Source organism: Eleginops maclovinus, chromosome 9, assembly GCF_036324505.1.
Source record: "Eleginops maclovinus isolate JMC-PN-2008 ecotype Puerto Natales chromosome 9, JC_Emac_rtc_rv5, whole genome shotgun sequence".
Taxonomy (NCBI): Eukaryota; Metazoa; Chordata; class Actinopteri; order Perciformes; family Eleginopidae; genus Eleginops; species Eleginops maclovinus.
In genome coordinates, this window is record NC_086357.1 from 17,546,677 (window position 1) to 17,566,371 (window position 19,695).

The window sequence follows — 19,695 nt, forward strand, 5'->3', positions numbered from 1 at the left end:
TGTGGCCATTCTCTCCCAGAGTCCTCCTTGTTAAGTCTCCTCAGTTGTCAGTCTCTGGTGGGCCCGACAATGACTTTCAGAAATGCAACTTTGTTTGCCTCTCAGTAAGAATCCCATGAACACAGAGATGAGGCACAGGGCGCGCTAGAGGCGCTTGTTCTAAAGATGAAGTTTTGTTTGCTTGATCTCCCTTGTCATGTGTTGTTCCTGTTATGTTTGCATGACATGTACCACACTGTGCGACATGGTTGGTAGAACAAACAATCGAGCCAGGGGTGCCGCTGGTGGGGTTTGACCTTTGCAGTCATTATGCACGGGAACTTTACTTGCTTTAAATACGAATCCTTAACATGGTTTAGGTTCACAAACTTAAAAGAAACTGGAAAATGATTGAACAGACAAACAAAGATGTCTTTAATAAAACCACAATTCTATTAAATTGTTAAAAGGCCTTTTCTGCATACCTGCCATTGATGTTATTATAAAGGGACTGTTATTTAGCCGATTGATTTTATGAATTGATCAGAAAATTCATAAACGACTGGTTGAAAATGTGTAATTGTCATTTTTAAAGCAAAAGGCCAAACATTTGTTGTTTTTAAACTCTCCTAAGAAGTGGAAAACCAATACTTTTATTGAGGACTAAATCAGATTGTTGTAAGTGTATCATAGCAATTATAGGTTTTGTTCAGGTTTCGTTTAATTTGGTTTTACAGACAGTGTTAGTTCCACCTTAAAGCCAGTAACATTCCCAGATTAAATGAGATGCAGATCTATCTTTACTGTTATACCAAAATATCTGCGGCGTGTGTAGTCTACCCTGGCTCAACAGGGAAGTCTTTCTTCATCAAATCTTATTGGCTTCCTTCACTCGACCCTTAAAGCCTCCAGCAGCCACAACGCCGGCCTGGGACTGTTACTCAACAGTGGATACTGCGGTCGCGTCAGCTGACTGTCGGATAGGTTTTTGCCGCTCAGCGATCTTTCAGCACGTGATTCACTCAAACACAGAGCTCAATCTGTTTGTCTCGGAGCGTCTCTCTGCCACACTGCTCATATTGTGTTGTCTGGCCCGTGAAATCACTTCAGTGTTCAGGGTTGTTGTTGGCCCTTTTTGCTTGGTAGCTCATTTTTAGGAGGCATGCAGGTTAATGACTCACTGGCAAGAATAAGCGAGTTAGGTCAATTCTCGAGTTTTTGTTTTTATGAGGGGAATGTACACACACAGCTTGTTTGCGTATATTTAGCTGCCTAATTGCAACCTGCAGCATTACAAATACCTTCCTAAACAGGGGTGCCGTATGCTGACTTGCAAAACACCCCAAGTGCCTGGAGAGTAAAATACATTTATCAGCTCTTTTCTTATAAAAAGAGCCTAAGATGTTTAATGCTGGAACTGTTCAAGCAGCTCCACAGTAGCATTTATTTTTTTCCTCTTTCCTTCCTCACAGATACTATTCGATCAGGCCCAGAGATCAATCAAGATCCAGCTTCAGACATTTATCAAAGAGTGAGTATTCATTGAATAAAGTAGATAAGGCTGGTTATCTTTCTGGCCTAATTTCCTGTCTTATCTCTCTGTGATGACAAGCTACTGAAAATTTCGATTTTCACTCTACTAAATCAACTTAAAATAAGGCAACTGGAATTCATATACTATAAATCCATCTAAATCTTGGAGAAAATATGTATTACATATTGAATAGAGAAAGCCCACCCTGGATATTATTGGCAGATGATGAAGACGTCATTTAAGTACATAGAACATTATTTTCTATATAATATCTCATGTTTTAAAGCCGCCTTGTACAGAACTGAATTCCAGACTGCTTGTATAAGTGCAGTAAGCTGTGGGGCCTTCTAGTTCATTTCATTATAAGGATTAGCAGCTTTTGCCCCTGGCACACCAAAGCTTAACACCCACATCAGCAGCACCCATGCTTCTCAAAGAAAGCTGGGAAACATGTTCTATCATAATAACTCACTGCCTAGCAGCTCTTAAACATTAATCCCAGTAAATACACCGTAATAGCTACATTTAAAAATGTCCTCTTCAAGTCACACACAGACTCAGCACAAGACCTGGGTCAAATAGTTTTAGTAAGCAATTTTGTTTGTTTTAACCTTCCTGGATTACTAGCTGACCAAGACATGAGATCACCTTTAACCTTTGTGTGTTTCTCTTGCCTCACCATGGTGGTGTTTCTTCACATCCAGAGATAACTTTGCTTCCTCTTACATTTAACCTTTTCCTCTCACAACATTGTTCACAACGTAGAGGCATGTCAATTTTGAACCTAGTCAGGGAGTTAGTCCAAACCCTAAAGAGTTAAATTGTATGTAAATGCTGTCATAGTTGTGCAACCATCCATTTTCACTCTGCTCAATTGAAAACATATTTTTAGGGCTCAAAATGTGGGATGAAAAGCAAAAAAACAAACATTTGTACAGCTCCTTATTTGCCTTAGTTAAATCCCCCTGCACTCAACTACCCATACTTAAACAACATTTCAATGTAACGTATTTGTCTTTAATATACCTCTGTCTTCACTTCATTCCTTTGACACAGTGACCTACGTAAATTTAAAGAAGCCAAGAAGCAATTTGATAAAGTTAGCGAGGAAAAGGAGGCGGCGCTGATCAAGAACGCTCAGGCTCCCCGCAACAAGCAGCATGAAGTGGAGGAGGCCACCAACATCCTCACCGCCACACGCAAGTGCTTCCGACACATCGTCCTCGACTACGTCTTACAGGTACAGCAACTCACCTCCTAAAACCACTTTTTAAAGGACAGGTAATGAACAACATCTGCAGACGAGGTCGCATTATTTTCAGATAAAAGTGTCAGTAGTCCAGACTTGTCTGTGGAAGCTTTTGAAAAGAAAAAGGCCAGCTGAGCAGAGTTGGGTCCAATACTCCTCTGTGTACCCTTGCCACATAGATTTGGATATGGAAATGTATATGCCGAGTCAGGTTAAAGAAAATGCTGACAGAGAGAGGAATGAACAGCAGCTGTGTTTTTGGATTCTGTTCAGTCTAAAGTGAAACACACAATCTCATCCACCTGTCATGTTCCAGTTAACCACATCAGAGGCAATTTGGCTCAAAAACTGTAGCAGCAGACCCGGGGAGCAGCTGTTAATTTGGTAGCAGTGTCGACCAGACTGGCAGAAAGTGTAAACAGTAACCTGGTAGTACATAGTTAGACTGTACTTTTTTCAACTGTAATAAGAAAACTCCCAGGTCTAGCAGTACTACAATGATTTTTGCTGCATTATATTCAACTATTTGTGACTCAAAATGGTATCAGAAGGACATCAGATACTCCCTCTTAGGTTTTATCATCTGTGTAGTGCGAAATACCTGACGAGATTACATCTTTAACACTGCATATCTCCTTTTGTACTAATATGTTCTTTCTAGTGCTTAAAATTCTCAATCAGTCTACATCTTGTATAAATTTTTTCTGTCAAAGCCAAACCAATATCTAGTACTCTGACCTTTTGCCTTGAAAACTTCTCATTAATTGAATACATCAGCCCGGCCCTCTGTGTCTCTTCTTGGCCACAGAAGCAGCACTGATGGATGCTTCGTGCTCTCTGGTAAATCAGCTGCCAGCCCTGTTATTGAATCTCACTCCAAAGGAACAGACAATGCTCTATGGGCAAAGTCGTTTTTAAAATTAGATTTTGAAAAGAAAAACCCAAAAACTGGTATAAAATAGGTTTGGCAGTCTGCTCCAGTAGCCCACCGCATAATCACTCTCCCATAAAATGAAGCCTGGCTGTGAGAAATTAGTTGAGTTTTTTTATCTTGCATGTTAGTCTGCTTATAGGAAATCCATAAGCCCAGCAGCTTGCACAGCTGATTTAAATTGGTCTCCTTTAAAGTTTCACTTTTGGGTTGTGCTGTCAGCACTTTTAAGATTCTGCTAACTTCTGCAGGAAACATTTCAGACAGATTTTAGCGTTACATTTTTTCTTTCTTTTTAGATTGTTTGTGTGGCATTTTTGCTTAATTATACAGCACAGTTTCCAGTGACATGCAAGCTGTTAGAGGGAGAAGAAAATATATGCGAGAGGTTGTAAGCTAGACTCCTCTCTTTACTTTCTCTTGACCCTGCTGTGCCACGTAGAGCTAGAACATAAAATTCTGACCTTTTAAACATCAGGTTGATTGTTTATTGAAGGTTATCAAGCCTAGAAAAAACAACATATAAATGTAATGAATGATTTGAGAAACGCATCAGGCAGTAAAGCAGATAATACAGCCATGTGACTTCATGAAGCTGTAACTTGACTCCCCTGACATACAAACCATTAGCACACAGAAAAGCAGTAGCACGGTTAACACCCAGTAGAGAAAATGGGAGTTGTTAATCTACAAGACTTAACTATCAGGAAATTGTCTCTGCTGAACAGTTCCCACTTTAAGCCTACATGATTAACCTCCACTTACCAACAACATGCTCATAAATGTATCCTACCATAATGAGCTTTTCTGTTTTAACAACCATCCTTTTTCGGTGTCACTCCAGTTGCAAACGACTAATTGACTATAATCAGAAGAAGGAGGGGGAAAGCTGTGATGCATCAGCCACTGCATGGGCACAACTAGGTTATGGGAAAATATGCTTCCTCCCCCGGGTGCATCTGTGTATAAACACCAAGTGTGGTTAGGGTAGTCAAGGAAAAATGACCTCACAATGTAAAGCGGAAAAAACATTGCCGGCCACAACAAGGATTTAAATTGTTGTTCATCACATTTTGAAGCCGCTATACCCACAATAAAAAAAATGTTTTGACCCAGGTTGATCTGTAAGCTTGAGTATTTCAGAAGCTTCCTCACTTTCTATAGTAGCTGTATGCGCCACCATGCACAGGCAATGACTCTATTGTTCACACTCACTATTACCGGTCAGTCAAAATTAAGCTAACCAGCTCACTGGCTGTTCTTACAAGCTGCCATAATTGATCTCCACTCTGCGACATTAACCTAAGATAACTACTGGGGCCAGAGGAGCAGCACAGAGCTAATTAGCTGCAGATGAAGAGGAGTCTGCTTCAAACACACGAGCAGGGAGGGAGGCGGGAGGCCACAATAAATGCAGCAGGGCTCTGTCATGATTTGTGAGCTACAACAGCATCCCTGAGACATTGAGCTCCTCCTGGTGTCGGTACGAGGAACTACAGTCCTGAAAAGCTTGAGGGCATTTTCTTTCGCTTCAGTTCAACTCATTTCATGCTTGTCTACTTTCCTTCATTTGTCCTTTTCTTTGGATGTTCTTACGTTTGTTTCATCTCCAATATCTCACCTCATTTTCCCTTATGTCTTATGCTCTTTCTGTGTTTTTCTCAGATATCGTCAGATATCATCGGCTGTTGATTATGTTTTATTTCCTTACTTTGGTGTTGATGTTATACATAGAACCATGATCGTCATATTAAAACCTTTCTACTTCTTAAAGATCTGTTTTTGTTCCTTTCAGATCAATGTGCTACAATCAAAAAGAAGATCAGAAATCCTGAAATCAGTGAGTATACTGTTCTGACTCCATAAATGATTTATGCTGCATCCCTACTGGCTCTCTTAATATTCACCGTTTCTCCTCCACAGATGTTGTCCTTCATGTATGCCCACCTGACGTTCTTCCATCAAGGATATGACCTCTTCAGTGAACTACAACCTCTGATGAAACAGCTTGGAGGACAGGTACAGGCAACAGCACTGCGCACGCACACACACACACACACACACACACACACACACACACACACACACACACACACACACACACACACACACACACACACACACACACACACACACACACACACACACACACACACACACACAGCAGCTTGACATTTCCCCTTTATTGTAATTAAATAATTTGCTTGAATACAAACATTATCGTAGTCCGGTACATCACTTGCAATGTTATTCAAACATACAGTATAAACTTTAGCAACATAAGCAAATGTGAGTCTATTTTGAGCAGAGTAATTGTTAGCGAAGTTTACATACCAGTGCCGTTTCACGGGTAAACACTTTTTATTATCTAAACGAAGACCATTGTTTATATTCTAAAAATTGTTCATGGTTTTATCTAGAGATTAAAGTGAGTGTTTCAAGTGAAGACTTTGAAATGTGACTATATCCATCTTCTGAGTTTGTACATGTGGGTCTACACTTTCATCCATAGGAAACATTTCAGCTGCACTTTGACCTCCAGACGCTCTCTTCCTTTGTGTTTGTGTTCCTACCCTCTCAGTGTGGGTCTACTGCTATCTTTTTCGCCAACTGATATTTAAGCTCTGTGAGTGTTTGTGTGCGTCCTCTGATAAACAGAGCCTTCCCTCTGAGGCAGAGGACGGCCCGAATGTGACTTTAAGATGATTATCACAGTGGAGCTGCTCTTACAGTGAGCAGGAATGAGGAAGAAAGCAGCCAGAGGACTGGAAAAGTATTTTTTTCACAGCCAGTCTCATTGACTGTCAGCTGAGCGAACATAGCAAAGCAACCCCAGATAGATGTTGGAAGTTTCAGAATATATTATCTGAGATTTGAGCAGTAGAAGAACCGGATGAGAGGACAGTATTTCTTCAAATTGGGAGGAAAACAACGGAAGAAAGGAGAGCAGTCACAGAGTGCAGATCTGGAGAGGAGCAGAAGATTATAGGGCACTTCTTGAGAGAAAAGTGTAGCTTGGAAACATGTTTTTCTGACGGTAGAACCAACAACAAATTGAAGAGGGGAAACAAATTATAGTTTTTATTTGACAAACAGAAAAAATAACATTTGGAAGCTGGATCTGAAGAGGGGGGACAGTGGTCCTTTAACTCGGATCTGTGGAAAGACTGTGATTTTTACCCTTCATTCTATGAAGTTGGAACCATCTGACGGTGGGACGATCCAGAAATTGACAGACGGAACCAAAGAGTGCTGGGAGAAGAAAGTCGCGAGGAGAGGACCCTCTTTGAAAAGCAGATTGTAGGAAGGGATAAGAGGCGGAATGTAATCTTCTAAAAGAAAAAAGTGATTGAAGTTGAATGGAGAGGCATGGACTGTAAGCCTGCCACACTCGACAGACAGCAAGGATTGTGTGAAGGAAAAGGAAGAGAAGTGCGAAAGAAAACAGATCCTGCAAAGGGAGGGAATGAGAGATGCAACTGTGTATAAATGCATTGTAAGCCTGTCGCACTGAATTTGGAATAGTGCAAAGGTTTAAGGAGAGGAAGATAAGAAGACAAGCTGCGGGAAGCAGTGACAGGAGGATTGTGGATTATTTCTTTTCTCCTCTCCATCATGAAGCTGAAGAAGGTGGAGAGGCTGTGCAGGGATGTGTGGAGGAGCTGTCAACAGGTCTGTTAATATGACGCAATGTCTGCTGTCAATGAGAGATCAAGGGTGGGGAAAAAAACGTGCCAGTACGTTTTGGTCTTTATTTCACAAGTGCTTGAAGTTTAAGTAAAATAAAAATAAAGCTGATTTTCTACCCCATCTTGGTGTAGGCTAGATGTAGTGGGATTGCATGATATATCTGCAATGTGTTTGTGTTTGGGAACTGTTATCCTACTTAAAATTATTATTATATATGAAGATAAGAAATAGTGGCCAAAAAATGGGAGTTAAAGGAGTTTTTAGGTTGCACACCTTAATGTAGTTGCAGAAAATATAAGTGTTTCTGCTTGTTTGGGAATGAGTTACCAAGCTAATGTAAAGACAAAAAAAAAGTCGAATTGATGAAGAAGGTTACAGTTACTACAAAACACTTGTAAATATAATGGATCAAAAATCTTGTTTACCATATGAACAAAAACTGCAGGAGTTCCTATCAGCTTTTTTTTGAAAGACCACTTTATGGTTTGTGTAAAATGTGCCACTTTTTCCCTTGTAGCTTTTGGAAACAGCTGGACTTTGACTAAATATAAAAAAAATCAGCTGATCTTTCCATGACACAAAGCCTCAGGATTGAACATGTGTCGAGTGAACACCTTCATTCAAAAGCATGTTTTGTATCTTTTCCATGAATCATGCAGCTTGTCAGCATGGTGTAACATGTCAGAACAGATCTGAGCAATGTGACCTCGAATCCTTCCGTTTGGTCTGTAGGAGACATAGTGAGACATGAGGCAATTGTCTCTGCTGAGATTGTCAGTGGGGGCCGCATAGTAACATAGATAAGATGTTAGAGGTGAGACTGTTACACATATGTTGAGACACAAGCCCACACACACCTCCAATTGAAGATACAGTAAAAGCAGATAGACGGCCTGGACTGGACTGGTTGTCACAGTGGGACAGGGGAAAACATTTCCCATCTGATGCTATCAGCCTCTCGCTCTGACGTCCACCCATTTCCTGTCCAAACAATACAAAAGATTTTGCTCCCACTAATTCTTCTCTGAAATGATTCTATCACAGCATTTTTGTCATTTTCTATATTTTGGGATATCAGTCAATCAATCAAAGTGTATTTATGTAGCCCAATATCCCACATTTGACATTTGTCCCAGTGGACTTTACAGTTTGTACAGAATATGAATATGACACCCTCTGTCCTTGGACAAGAAAAAACATTGAAAGCATAATAATAATAATAACAAAAATAACAATAATAATGATAATGCTTTGCCTAAAAGTTGAGGTTTCAAAAGCTTAAAAGGCTTTAGCTGCATCAGAAAGGAAGTCAAATCCCACCCTCTTCCATCTCATTTTGCCCACTGACTTCTCTGTTAAGCGTTAGCATGGTTCGCCATTAAGCTGGAAGTTGTAGTACAGTAACTGGTGTCTATAAATCTACAGCAGTCATTAAAAGCATATAAGGAACAAAGCTTGGCTGTAGTAAACATGCAACACCCGCCTTTAATATGCAGATAATGAATCTTTTGTGTTTAAGCCATTAGTCACGATGCTTGAGGTCAGATTGCCGCCACAGACTATCAAGAGGTTTAGAGTAGAAATTCAGTGCTGTAAGGCAAAACAACACATTCCCAGCACTGCATGACCTCCACCAGTTCATTGAAACCTCTTTTTTTAATTTGTTGCCTTCTTCTCAAAAGATGCTTTGTGCTTCTCTGGTCTGCACTCTATGGTTACTCGCAGGGATGAGGAGAATCAATCGTGCCCCATCCAATTTCACACATGAGGAAGCCTCCGCAGCACGGCCCATTTTGTTTAGAGAAGGCCTGTCTCTTCTCACTGTGGCCCCTGGAGAAGTTATTTATCTGCTGGAATCAATCGTGCTCTCACAAATGAAAAGGGGAATGAATTGTTGGTGCTGACACACTTATACACAGACCTTTCAAGTGGAGACAAAAGAGAACATTAAGATTTTAATGGCCGTGTGTTAGATTGTAGGACCTTTACACGTACTGCTTTCTCTGGGATTGTGTGGAAAGATAAATCAGCAAAAATGAGACGTTCATATTTGGCTTTTAAAACAAATAAAATGTAAACACGAAGCCAGCAAAGTAAAACAGCTTGACCAAATGGATGTGATCGTGAATACGTTATTTTGGATTTCATTCACCATTTAATTTCATTGTAGAAAATTGATTTAAAAAATAAAAACCCATTTACATTTGTGTGAGATTGTTTTTATTAAACCCTGTCCAGGTGGTTTGGTGAGTGTGACTAATCAGATGTTCTGTCTCTTCCAGTTGGACCTGCTGGTGGTGGATGCTGCCAAAGAGAAGAGGGACATGGAACAGAAACACTCCACTATCCAGCAAAAGGTACACACAATAGCTCAAAAAAGCTGGGGATTGTTGCATAGGGTAGGTAACATAGTATTCTGTCATATTAAGTGATACTATCCACATTTTCAAAAAATGGACTTTTTCTCAGAAACGATAAAAACAAAGTGCTCTCTCATTTTGGGTTTTTTTCCCCGTTTTTTCAAAACATCATAACTTGGCCAAACATTGCTCAAAAAAGCTGGGGATTGTTGCATAGGATAGGTAACATTGTATTCTGTCATATTAATAAACAGCATTCACACTTTTAACACTTTGCAGAACCCGCAGCTAAATATTATTGGATAAATACATTTGTTTGGTTTAGAAAATGGTGAAAGAACTTGAATAATGTTTGTGAACTTTGTTTAGTTAACAAGTCAAAGCTATTCAGTTTACTGCCGCGGAGGAGTAAAGAAATAGTAATATTAATGAAGCTGAAAATACTCCCAACTGATACATTGATTATATCAAGAGCCGGCCATTATTCTAATAGTTAGCAGCTTATCCATTAAACGTTTCACCTACAACACAATACAACTTACAGAAACCTGAAAAACACACACAGTGGAGTGTGTTCACAAGAGTCAAGCCACTCTGAGCCTGGATTTGTTTTGCATCTGTAAAGACTGTATGACTGTTAGATCCCACAGGGCTTGGTCATTGCCTCCTCCTGTAAAGCCACCGCACTGTGCTGGGATCATGCCGGATCTACCTTGTACCCCCCAGCCTCTTGAGCTGTTATAACCACTTTCTCCACTAGAACCCTCTGAACGGAGCTCCCTCTGAACACTATACTAAGATAATACAAGCTTTTGGTACAGTGAAGGTCTCAGGGTGGAAGCCTTCAAAGTTAATGTTGCTAGGTTAATTTGAAATAATTATTACATGTTACAATTATTCGCCCGAGGAGGCACTCGCATACAAAAGCTCAATAGATCAATTGCAGCCATTCACTGTTCATTTGTCATCTGAGTGAATGGAGCTAGTACTCCGCTCTCAGGTGTAAACTGATCTCTGGGGATGATCTCAGCCACACACCCATGCATTATTGAATGCCGACGGAAACCCATTTCCAAACAAATGAGGTTGAGTTTCAGTACCCTCCCACCTCCGGTCAGCACCCATGCCAACACTATGACCACTGAGTCACACTTGTTGATATATTGTTTACCAGAAGGGTGCTCCAGATATTTAAACAAAAAATGAAATGGATAGAGGAAAAAGCATGTGACACGTTTAACTATCAGGGCATTGTTTTCCCCCTAAACCTTTTTTGTATGTAATTGAGTAGGTATTAAAACACGTTGCCTAGTTTCTGTTTATTTCGGACACTGTGTATGTTTTAAGCTCTATGAGCTCTCTCTTTTGTATTTGTCTGCCTTCTCCATCTGTGTTTTCTTTTGCCTCTTGTCCTCTTTCCCTCTCTCTATTCCCTCTTGCTCCGTCAGTGATGGCACGTGTGCCAACTTCCGCCTGTCCTTGAGCAACTGTCCTCCGCCTCCTCTCCCTCAATTAATCTAGATGCTATTTATATATTGTCTCGCTCCCACACCAACCTCTCTCGTCTGGCTGCCTATACGCAGACACTCCTAACCAACTGTCTTTTTTTCTCTTCTACTTCTGCTCTCTTCTTCTTTTGCTCACTTCAGGCTGCTCTGCAGGTAAGCTGTGTTTACTCTTTCCTTTGTTTCCTTCACTGTCATTTCTGTGTCATGTCTGCACGTGTGGAAAGATTCTGTACAAGTTACTTTAACTGCTCGGCCTCCACCTCTGCAGCTAACGTCATTTGTGACCAGTGTTCATCACGAGATTAAACTGACAGCATACATGATGTGATGCCATTTAATAGATATGTCATAGCACATGTCCTTGTCAAGTAAGCAGCAAGTCAACCTCAATTTATTAATGAAATAAAGGCCATGTGAAATCTTGCACGTGGCTTTCCACCTTGTATCATGTAGCTTGTTGTTTGGTTAAGTTATCTACAGATGTAATCCCAAACAAAGTGTGTTTAGATTGGCAAAAAGGATGGTCCTTGTCTTTCAATTTATGTTCAGTTATCTAAGATATCAGACTGACTCTCTTCCACATGCTGACTTTAAGGGAGGGACCAGGATTTGGTTTAGAAACTTTTTCAAAGAAAATTTTGCAGGTTTCTGTATCGGCCTTATTAACTAAGGCCATTTGCAGCAACGTAAACTAAACAGACTTCTTCACATCTCTCTGAATCCTGCTCTCGCTTCTGGAGTTGCGTTGGTGATGCAGGTGGTTTACCCCTGATGCTGTCCTCATCAGTTACTGGTGGAAAATGTGGGAATGATGTGGTAATGTTATGAAACTTCATCAGAGATGTTTCATTTCTATCTAAAAAAAACTGCCAAAAGTATTGTAAAGAAATTGGTATATTTAATGACCAGATCAGCCCCATATTACTTTATTATGAGTCATTATGTGTTGTATGGTATTTTCTGCTAAAACCTTTACTTATTACCCATTTTAATGTTCTGCTATATCTTTTTAATAGTATGTATACTACGCTACCTTTTTGTGCTTGCACACATACCGGTCATCCGTTAATAACCCATTATCACTTTATTGATTAAACCTGAAGGGGGTTCTGAGGTTGTGTTTAGTATGCTCTCCATCTGCCTGTGTGTATTTGCAGCACTATGACCACAGAGCATGACGCTGTGACAATGGCACTAACAGAGAGAGATGTGCTGCTGACTTAAAGATTTTCCTGTCTTGTCTCATAAAGAAACAAAATGTGTGTCTTGAGGCGGCTATGGTTTCAAAATGATCTGATTGTTTTTATGCAAGAATTAGCCATATCCTCCTAACTGTCATACACACTAAATGTCACTTTAAAAGCCCAACCATTACAGAAATTCAGGTTAAAGAAATTGCTACTTTATTACACACACACACACACACACACACACACACACACACACACACACACACACACACACACACACGAGGGAGATGAGAGCATGAAGGGAAAAGCTGAGTGCACGTCTGTTAAATTTAAGTCAGTATAAATGTTTGATGCCAGGGCTCCTCTGCACAGTCTACTTGATTATTCAACCCCAACAGTCACACACGCACATGCACACACACACACACACACACACACACACACACACACACACACACACACACACACACACACACACACACACACACACACACACACACACACACACACACACACACACACACACACACACACACACACACACACAAACAGAGACACATAGGTGACCTTCACTTAGGCCTCAGGAGGAGGAGGAGCAGCAGAGGCAGTGACGAAAGTTTTGATAGACATACACAGCCGTAAGAGAGGAGGTGAGGGTTTGTTGGAGGGACGGGCCACGCTCTCACAGTGCCACACTGCCATTGAGATGCTGCACAGGGAGACCTTGAGATAGCAAAGGATCAACTGCCTCACGGGGAATCATTCACACAGCAAAGGGGCCTTCATAATATCTGTGAAACATGAAGATTTTCAGCCGTTTTCACTACGTTTGGTATCTGGTGAGTTTAGCTGTAGGAGGGAGAGTGTCTGTGTCCCTGCATGTGACAGTGTCTTCACCCATGGCTATTTATAGTAACACTCTGTGTTTACGTTTGTTTCTTCAGGTGATTTTCTGTTGTGTGTATGCCATCTTTATTTTGACATTCCTTTATAATACTGTGGTAGCATAAGAAATACATATTTATGTTCTCTGTGTACCGTTCTCTTGCTCTGTGTGACATTTTAGGAGGTGACTGAGTTCGAGTCTTTACCAGACTGCCGCAACTTTTGCGCTTGGAGGTCGACCTCCGTACGTAGAGTCACCGCATCGATTTCCATCTGACTTCCGCTTTGTAACCTTACCTCCCCCTCTTCTGTCTCCTCTCCTCTCCTGCACACGCCAAGAGACTGCATTGCAGTGTTGATGTACATGTTTGCACCTTCATGTGTTTCCTCATTTTCGTGTGCCACACATGCATCAGTGTTGACGTGTTTTCGTTATGCAGCATGTTCATTTTGATGCCTTGTTGTTGTTGCCGGTATGGTCCGGTTGCTGGTTTGATGTGAGTGAGTGGTTTGTTGCTGTCCATTGTCACTCTTTGGATAAATTAATGAACACATCTCTGTTGTCAGGCAAAACCCTTGCGTCTTTAGAATGTTTTAGGAACTTAAAACAACTGCTTTGACCACTACCTGTTTTTAAATATGTGTGACATGGTTTCACAAACCCGAGCGGTCACTGAAACTTCTCAACCTAGAGATGAAACAAGAAAAGCCGACAGGATTTCACAAGACAACCAGGGTGTTTCTCTATATACATTTTCTTTTTCGCCTCAGTCTTGATCAGCGATTTTTTTTTAGGGCTGTTTTGGATTGCTGTGTTGTTTGTTTGTGTACATGTGCGAGTGAACATCAAATGCAATATCTTGGTTGTGATTCCAAATTAAGTAAGCCATCAAATGGCCATTATGAGTTCTGAGCTGTGCGTTAGGCATTTATATGATTTAGGAATTGAGTTATTAGGAGAAATGTAAAAAATTGCGTGGCCCTATATCTGAGGCTTCTTTTGGCCTACCTTTAGGAAAAGGTCATTTTGTTGAATGGCGGAGCTAGTGTTTTCCTTTGTCTTTCTGTTCAGGGGCTTAACACAGACACAGATTGTTGCCATTGTGCATCCAAAATAACCTCAGTCGTCCCAGTGTATGTCATGTTGGAAAATTGTGTGTGTGTGTTCATCCATTTGAAACACCATGGTATCATAGGGCATAGAGGTTAACCTAAGCTTTCACTCAGGTTACATCAAAAGATCCATGCAATGTGCAGTCATACACCAGAAGTGATGCACTACATCAAACACAAGTATGTCTCTGTTAGTGGATCTCTTCACTGTAAATATCACGTAAAATATTCAATTGTAAAGAAAAACATCGAAAACAATGACAGAATGCAGTCACAATGTTTATTTGAGGCAAGAAATCAAAATGCTTTTATAGTTTCTTCCACTGAGAATAGAAGTGTGTATCACATTCTTTATATTTGTTTAAAAAAAGGACCTAATGCTGTAATTGGTTGAGGAGAAGGTGTTAATTTACCCCAAGACACACACAAACACATACAGACATTCATCATGGTGTCTAAAGTCACCTGAAGCTAAGAAAGCTGTAAGGTGTTAGGAAAGTGTAGCAGCACCTCAGGTAGATAAAAACTAGACCGCCACACTAGATTCTGTTTGATTTGCATGAAACAGGTCGGACTTGGCAAACTACTGAGTATGTGATTTAAACTGATGGTCTTAACTGTATAGTATCTGTTCGATCAGTTCAACTTCAAACACAGAGTAAAATGTAAGAAAGTGAAATAGTCTGAAGCGTTGAAACTGAAAATACAAATCACAGTTACGTGGTGTATAACTCAACATTAGAATATATTCCAGTATTTTGTTAGATTTTTTTGTAACCTCCCTTCTCCGAGTATTCATATTAACGATTGTATTAGATTACAACTCCATCAGGAACCATCATATCTGTGTGTGTTGATTCTTGTCTAACTTGGTATGAAACATCATTCAGGTTAGTGTAAGAAGCAGCCGAGCATCGTGGCTCTGCAGGAGGTAACTTAAGAGACTGATGGCCCAGTTATGTGACTTTCAGGAAAGTGCTTAGTCACTACTTACTTCAAATAAAAATCACTACAAACAAAATGATTTATCATTATCCTGATAGTAATTGGGGGAATGTGTATTTTATGTTTGCAGATTTCTCTGTCTTCTCATTTTCTTTTTTTCTTTTCTGACACGTTTTTGTTTAGGACTTCTCGAATGACGACACCAAACTGGAGTACAATGTGGATGCAGACAATGGCATCGCAATGGAGGGCTATCTGTTTAAGAGGGCCAGCAATGCCTTTAAGACGTGGAATAGGTACAGACTATACAACTCGATAGGCATCTTTGTGAATACATTAAAAATTAAATTTTGTGATAAGGAATTGCTACAGTAGGCTGATTAGGCATTTATGAGGGCAAGCTCTTTCATTAAAATGTTGGAAAAGATAATGAAGGTGCTTTACATATTAATACCTCAGCAAGTGCTTTGAGACATGTCTTGATAAGGTTTTTCTATTACGGTTCCAAGAATATAATTAGGGCCGGATGTACAAGGAAGAGGTTAAAATGATGCATTAGTTGGTATATTTTAACATAAGTAAAGGTAAAGGTGTATATGGTTAAAGTTACTGTTCCTATTTTAATTTTATTCCAAAGTAGGTTGTATTTCTCTACAAAATGTACGATAGGTTTTAGTATTTGAGTATAACTTCTACTCATCAGTTCTCTCTCTCTCTCTAGACAATGCCACCGCTCTTATCCACACAAAAACTATATCAAAGCTTTCTGTTATTTTAGGAGCGTCACTAGCAACAGCATGTGACTCTGTTTTTCTCCTCTCAGGCGTTGGTTCTCCATCCAGAACAATCAGCTAGTTTACCAGAAGAAATTTAAGGTATGTCAAGTGACTCCCTGCACACGGACCACAATCAAATATGCATGTGTTTGACTTCCAGCACAAAAAACCCTCATGTATTTTTAACAGTAGGCAGTAGCTTCGTTTCAGAGCTGTAGTAGCCAAAACAAATTAGAGATTTAGTGTAAAATAAACCAAAGCTGCTTATGTTTTTCTATATTTACGCTAATGTGATCCAATCCATGTCAACATATATACATTGTTTGCATTGTGAAACGCTAAAGAAAGTATAATATGTAGTTCTTTAGACAAATATGTTTGCTACACTTAAGAGCAGATGAAAGAAATGCCTCTATTCATTTAATAGCATTGTCAGACAATGTTTCGATTGAGCTAAAGCGCAGTGAAAACTTATCTATGCTTTTAATTAAAATAAAATATTCCAGTTTGTTTAAGTTCTAAATAGTAGTAATTACAAGCCTTTGGTTTGCATTTTTGTTTGTACACCCTGACAGCAGCTGAAAACAAACCACTCATTTAGTCACTGAAGTTGATTAAAATTATGGCAAAATGTAGTATTGATTTGTGCTGCTTTAACTGTTCCTTAATCTAATTGAAATATTTCATTGGATAAGTAACTAATACTTTAAGAGAAGACAGCAACACCTTTTTATTGTGTTTTACAGTTAATCTTTGGTGTTTAGCGTTGTTCGTGTGTGTGAGTGTATGGTGTTTACTCAAAGCGGCTGTGCTGTCCCCTCAGGACAACCCTACAGTGGTGGTGGAAGACCTGAGGCTCTGTACCGTCAAACACTGTGAGGACGTGGAGCGCCGCTTCTGTTTCGAAGTGGTGTCGCCCACAAAGTAAGTCTGAGTCTACTGGAATATGTTACAGAAGGCGGGAGGGAGGAGTAGTAATGTACCAGCCTCCACACACACATACATGCACACACACACACATTCAGCAGACAGCAGCTCTGTAATGTTGTTTGTCCCAACAGGAGCTGTATGATGCAGGCAGACTCGGAGAAGCTGCGTCAGGCCTGGATCAAAGCCGTCAGAACAGCATCGCCACCGCCTTCCGTGACAAGGGGGATGAAGGCGAGGTAAAAACTAAAACACGAGACACACTGAGAAGGCTTGTGAAGGGGCTTCTCATATACTCTAGATAAATAAATCATATGGTGAAACATTTAATGCCTGTTTATTTATGTTGTATTGATTTCCCACACTTAAGTTTACATTCTGTTTCCGCTGTTTACACTGTTTACACCACACCATGGGGATACCGTTTAATTTAGGTTGATCTATCTTAATGATTCTTTCCCATCCTTCTGTGCATTCCCTCTCTCTGTCAGAAGCTGGACAGGAAGTCTTCCACGTCAACAGGAAGCCTGGACTCTGGTGGGGAGCCGAAGGAGAGATCACTGAAGGGAGAGAGCGCCCTGCAGAAGGTCCTGGTGATCCCAGGAAACACCTGCTGCTGCGACTGCGGACAGCCAGACCCCCGCTGGGCCAGCATCAATCTGGGCATCACCCTCTGCATCCAGTGCTCCGGTATCCACAGGTAAAGTATTATGGTTTCTGTAAACAAAGCCAAACAGCTGGAGTTACAATTACAAAGATCCATTAAGGAAATAGATAAATAAAAAAACAAAAGAAAAAGAAAAGGGAAAATCACAAAGGCACACAGAACGTGTTGAAAGTCTTACATTAATCATCATAAACATCGATGTGTTATGAACACTGTTTACTCCAGAAACCAGAAACTCACAGAAACTAATACACTTAGGGAACTTCTATCAGCTTATTTTATTTATTTATCCACCATTTTGCAGGGATAGAGTTAATATTGGTTTAGTGAAAACCCGGAAATCATTGTTTGTTTACTTTTATTATGAAATATCTTTCCCGCCAGGGCTGTGCTCAAAGCTTTCCACAAACTGTTGGTGTGAAGGGATTTAGCAAATGTGACCCAGTGTTGAGAACACCCGGTTCTCAACACTGGGTCCTGAGTGGGCTCAGGATGTTGTAAAGACCTTTATTAACTTTAATTACCAGGGTGAAATAATTAATTGTCATTCAGGTTCCATTTTAATTAAGATAATAGTCCAGGGATTCAAGCCATCCTCCTCTTTACAACCTTAATAAAGCAATGGATCTTCCATGTCATTTCCTAACCAGAGTGGGTTCAGAAATCTAAGGCTTCACATAGTAGAGTTATTTATATATTTACTTAAACAACCAAATTAGGGGCTTTTGTAAATCTTTGGACTTTGCCTCAACAGATGTAATAGGTTTTTGAAAATACATAAATATTACAAACAAAGACCTAGCTCTGTTGTAATGCATATATTTCCTAGAACCACCTTCGTACTGTGCTTTTGTGGTGAATGCTGCTAAAGCTATACATTAGCACACCACCTATATATAAAAGGCCAAAATAACAATGCCGTGTGTTTTTCTTTCACCTGCAGGAGTCTGGGAGTGCATTTCTCTAAGGTGCGGTCTCTGACTTTGGATACATGGGAGCCAGAACTTCTAAAGGTTAGGGAGCACATAAACAAATAAACACAAACATCCAGTTTGAACTGAAAGTCTTACGCTGAATCAATTGCTGATAATAAATTACCTTTATTTATTGCACTTCACAGTTGATGTGTGAACTGGGAAACGGAGCGATCAACCAGATCTATGAGGCTCGGCGAGAGGAGCTGGCAGCCAGGAAACCCCAGCCAGGAGATCCAAGGTACAGAGCTGGTAGAAAGCATATTAGTATTTTCAGACTGATTGACTACCTTCAACTATTTCCTGCTTAATTTATTTCCTGGTATTTTGTGTTTTTCTGTATCTGACTGAAAGGACTTAAACGTTTTCATGGAGCAATTCATTAGAATAGATACAGTATGGGCTTGGTATAAAGAAAATGTCGCTTTTTATCGTTAAAATTTGTTTTTGATTTACATCTTTTCAACAAATACAGATTGCTTAAGTACATAAACTAGTAAAAACTATAATTTCCTTATTAACAAACAGAGATTTGTGCATTTTATTCCCAACAGGCACGAGGTGGAGGCCTACATCAAAGCCAAATACGTGGACCGCCGGTTTGTTCGCCTGCCATCGGACGAGGAGCTTCGCAACAAAGTGGTTTCTCTTAGCAAACAGGAGAAGAGGCTGAGCAGCAGCTCCGAGCATCTGCCCCCGAGACCACCACCCCCCACCCCGAAACTGAGACCCGGTCAAGCAGGTCAGTAAAAAATCCCCTTCAAATGACTGGCTATTGGCTGAGGAGTAGTGATATACTTCCACTTATAATTTGGAAGTTTACTCAAAGTCTAAACTCTGTTTTACAAATGAATCTAAATCTTCAAATCTTCCCAAACCCCAAATGACCTGGTGACCAAGAAATGCTACTTTTAATCAGGATTTATGAGGTTAGATGTTTCTGTTGTACACATCTTTAAATGCCTCC

The 19,695-nt window shown here is 40.2% G+C and overlaps 1 protein-coding gene across 1 annotated transcript in view; it reads left to right on the top strand.

The window, feature by feature from the left end:
• Nucleotides 1–19,695, top strand: part of LOC134869442 (arf-GAP with coiled-coil, ANK repeat and PH domain-containing protein 2-like) — a 45,258-nt gene that overhangs the window by 17,075 nt on the left and 8,488 nt on the right. The window contains 14 exon segments of the mRNA XM_063891062.1: nt 1,452–1,510; nt 2,570–2,753; nt 5,489–5,533; nt 5,617–5,712; nt 9,666–9,740; nt 15,568–15,680; nt 16,208–16,259; nt 16,984–17,084; nt 17,222–17,280; nt 17,283–17,326; nt 17,579–17,787; nt 18,698–18,767; nt 18,875–18,969; nt 19,283–19,470. Of these exon segments, the coding sequence (XP_063747132.1) occupies nt 1,452–1,510; nt 2,570–2,753; nt 5,489–5,533; nt 5,617–5,712; nt 9,666–9,740; nt 15,568–15,680; nt 16,208–16,259; nt 16,984–17,084; nt 17,222–17,280; nt 17,283–17,326; nt 17,579–17,787; nt 18,698–18,767; nt 18,875–18,969; nt 19,283–19,470 (1,390 nt within the window).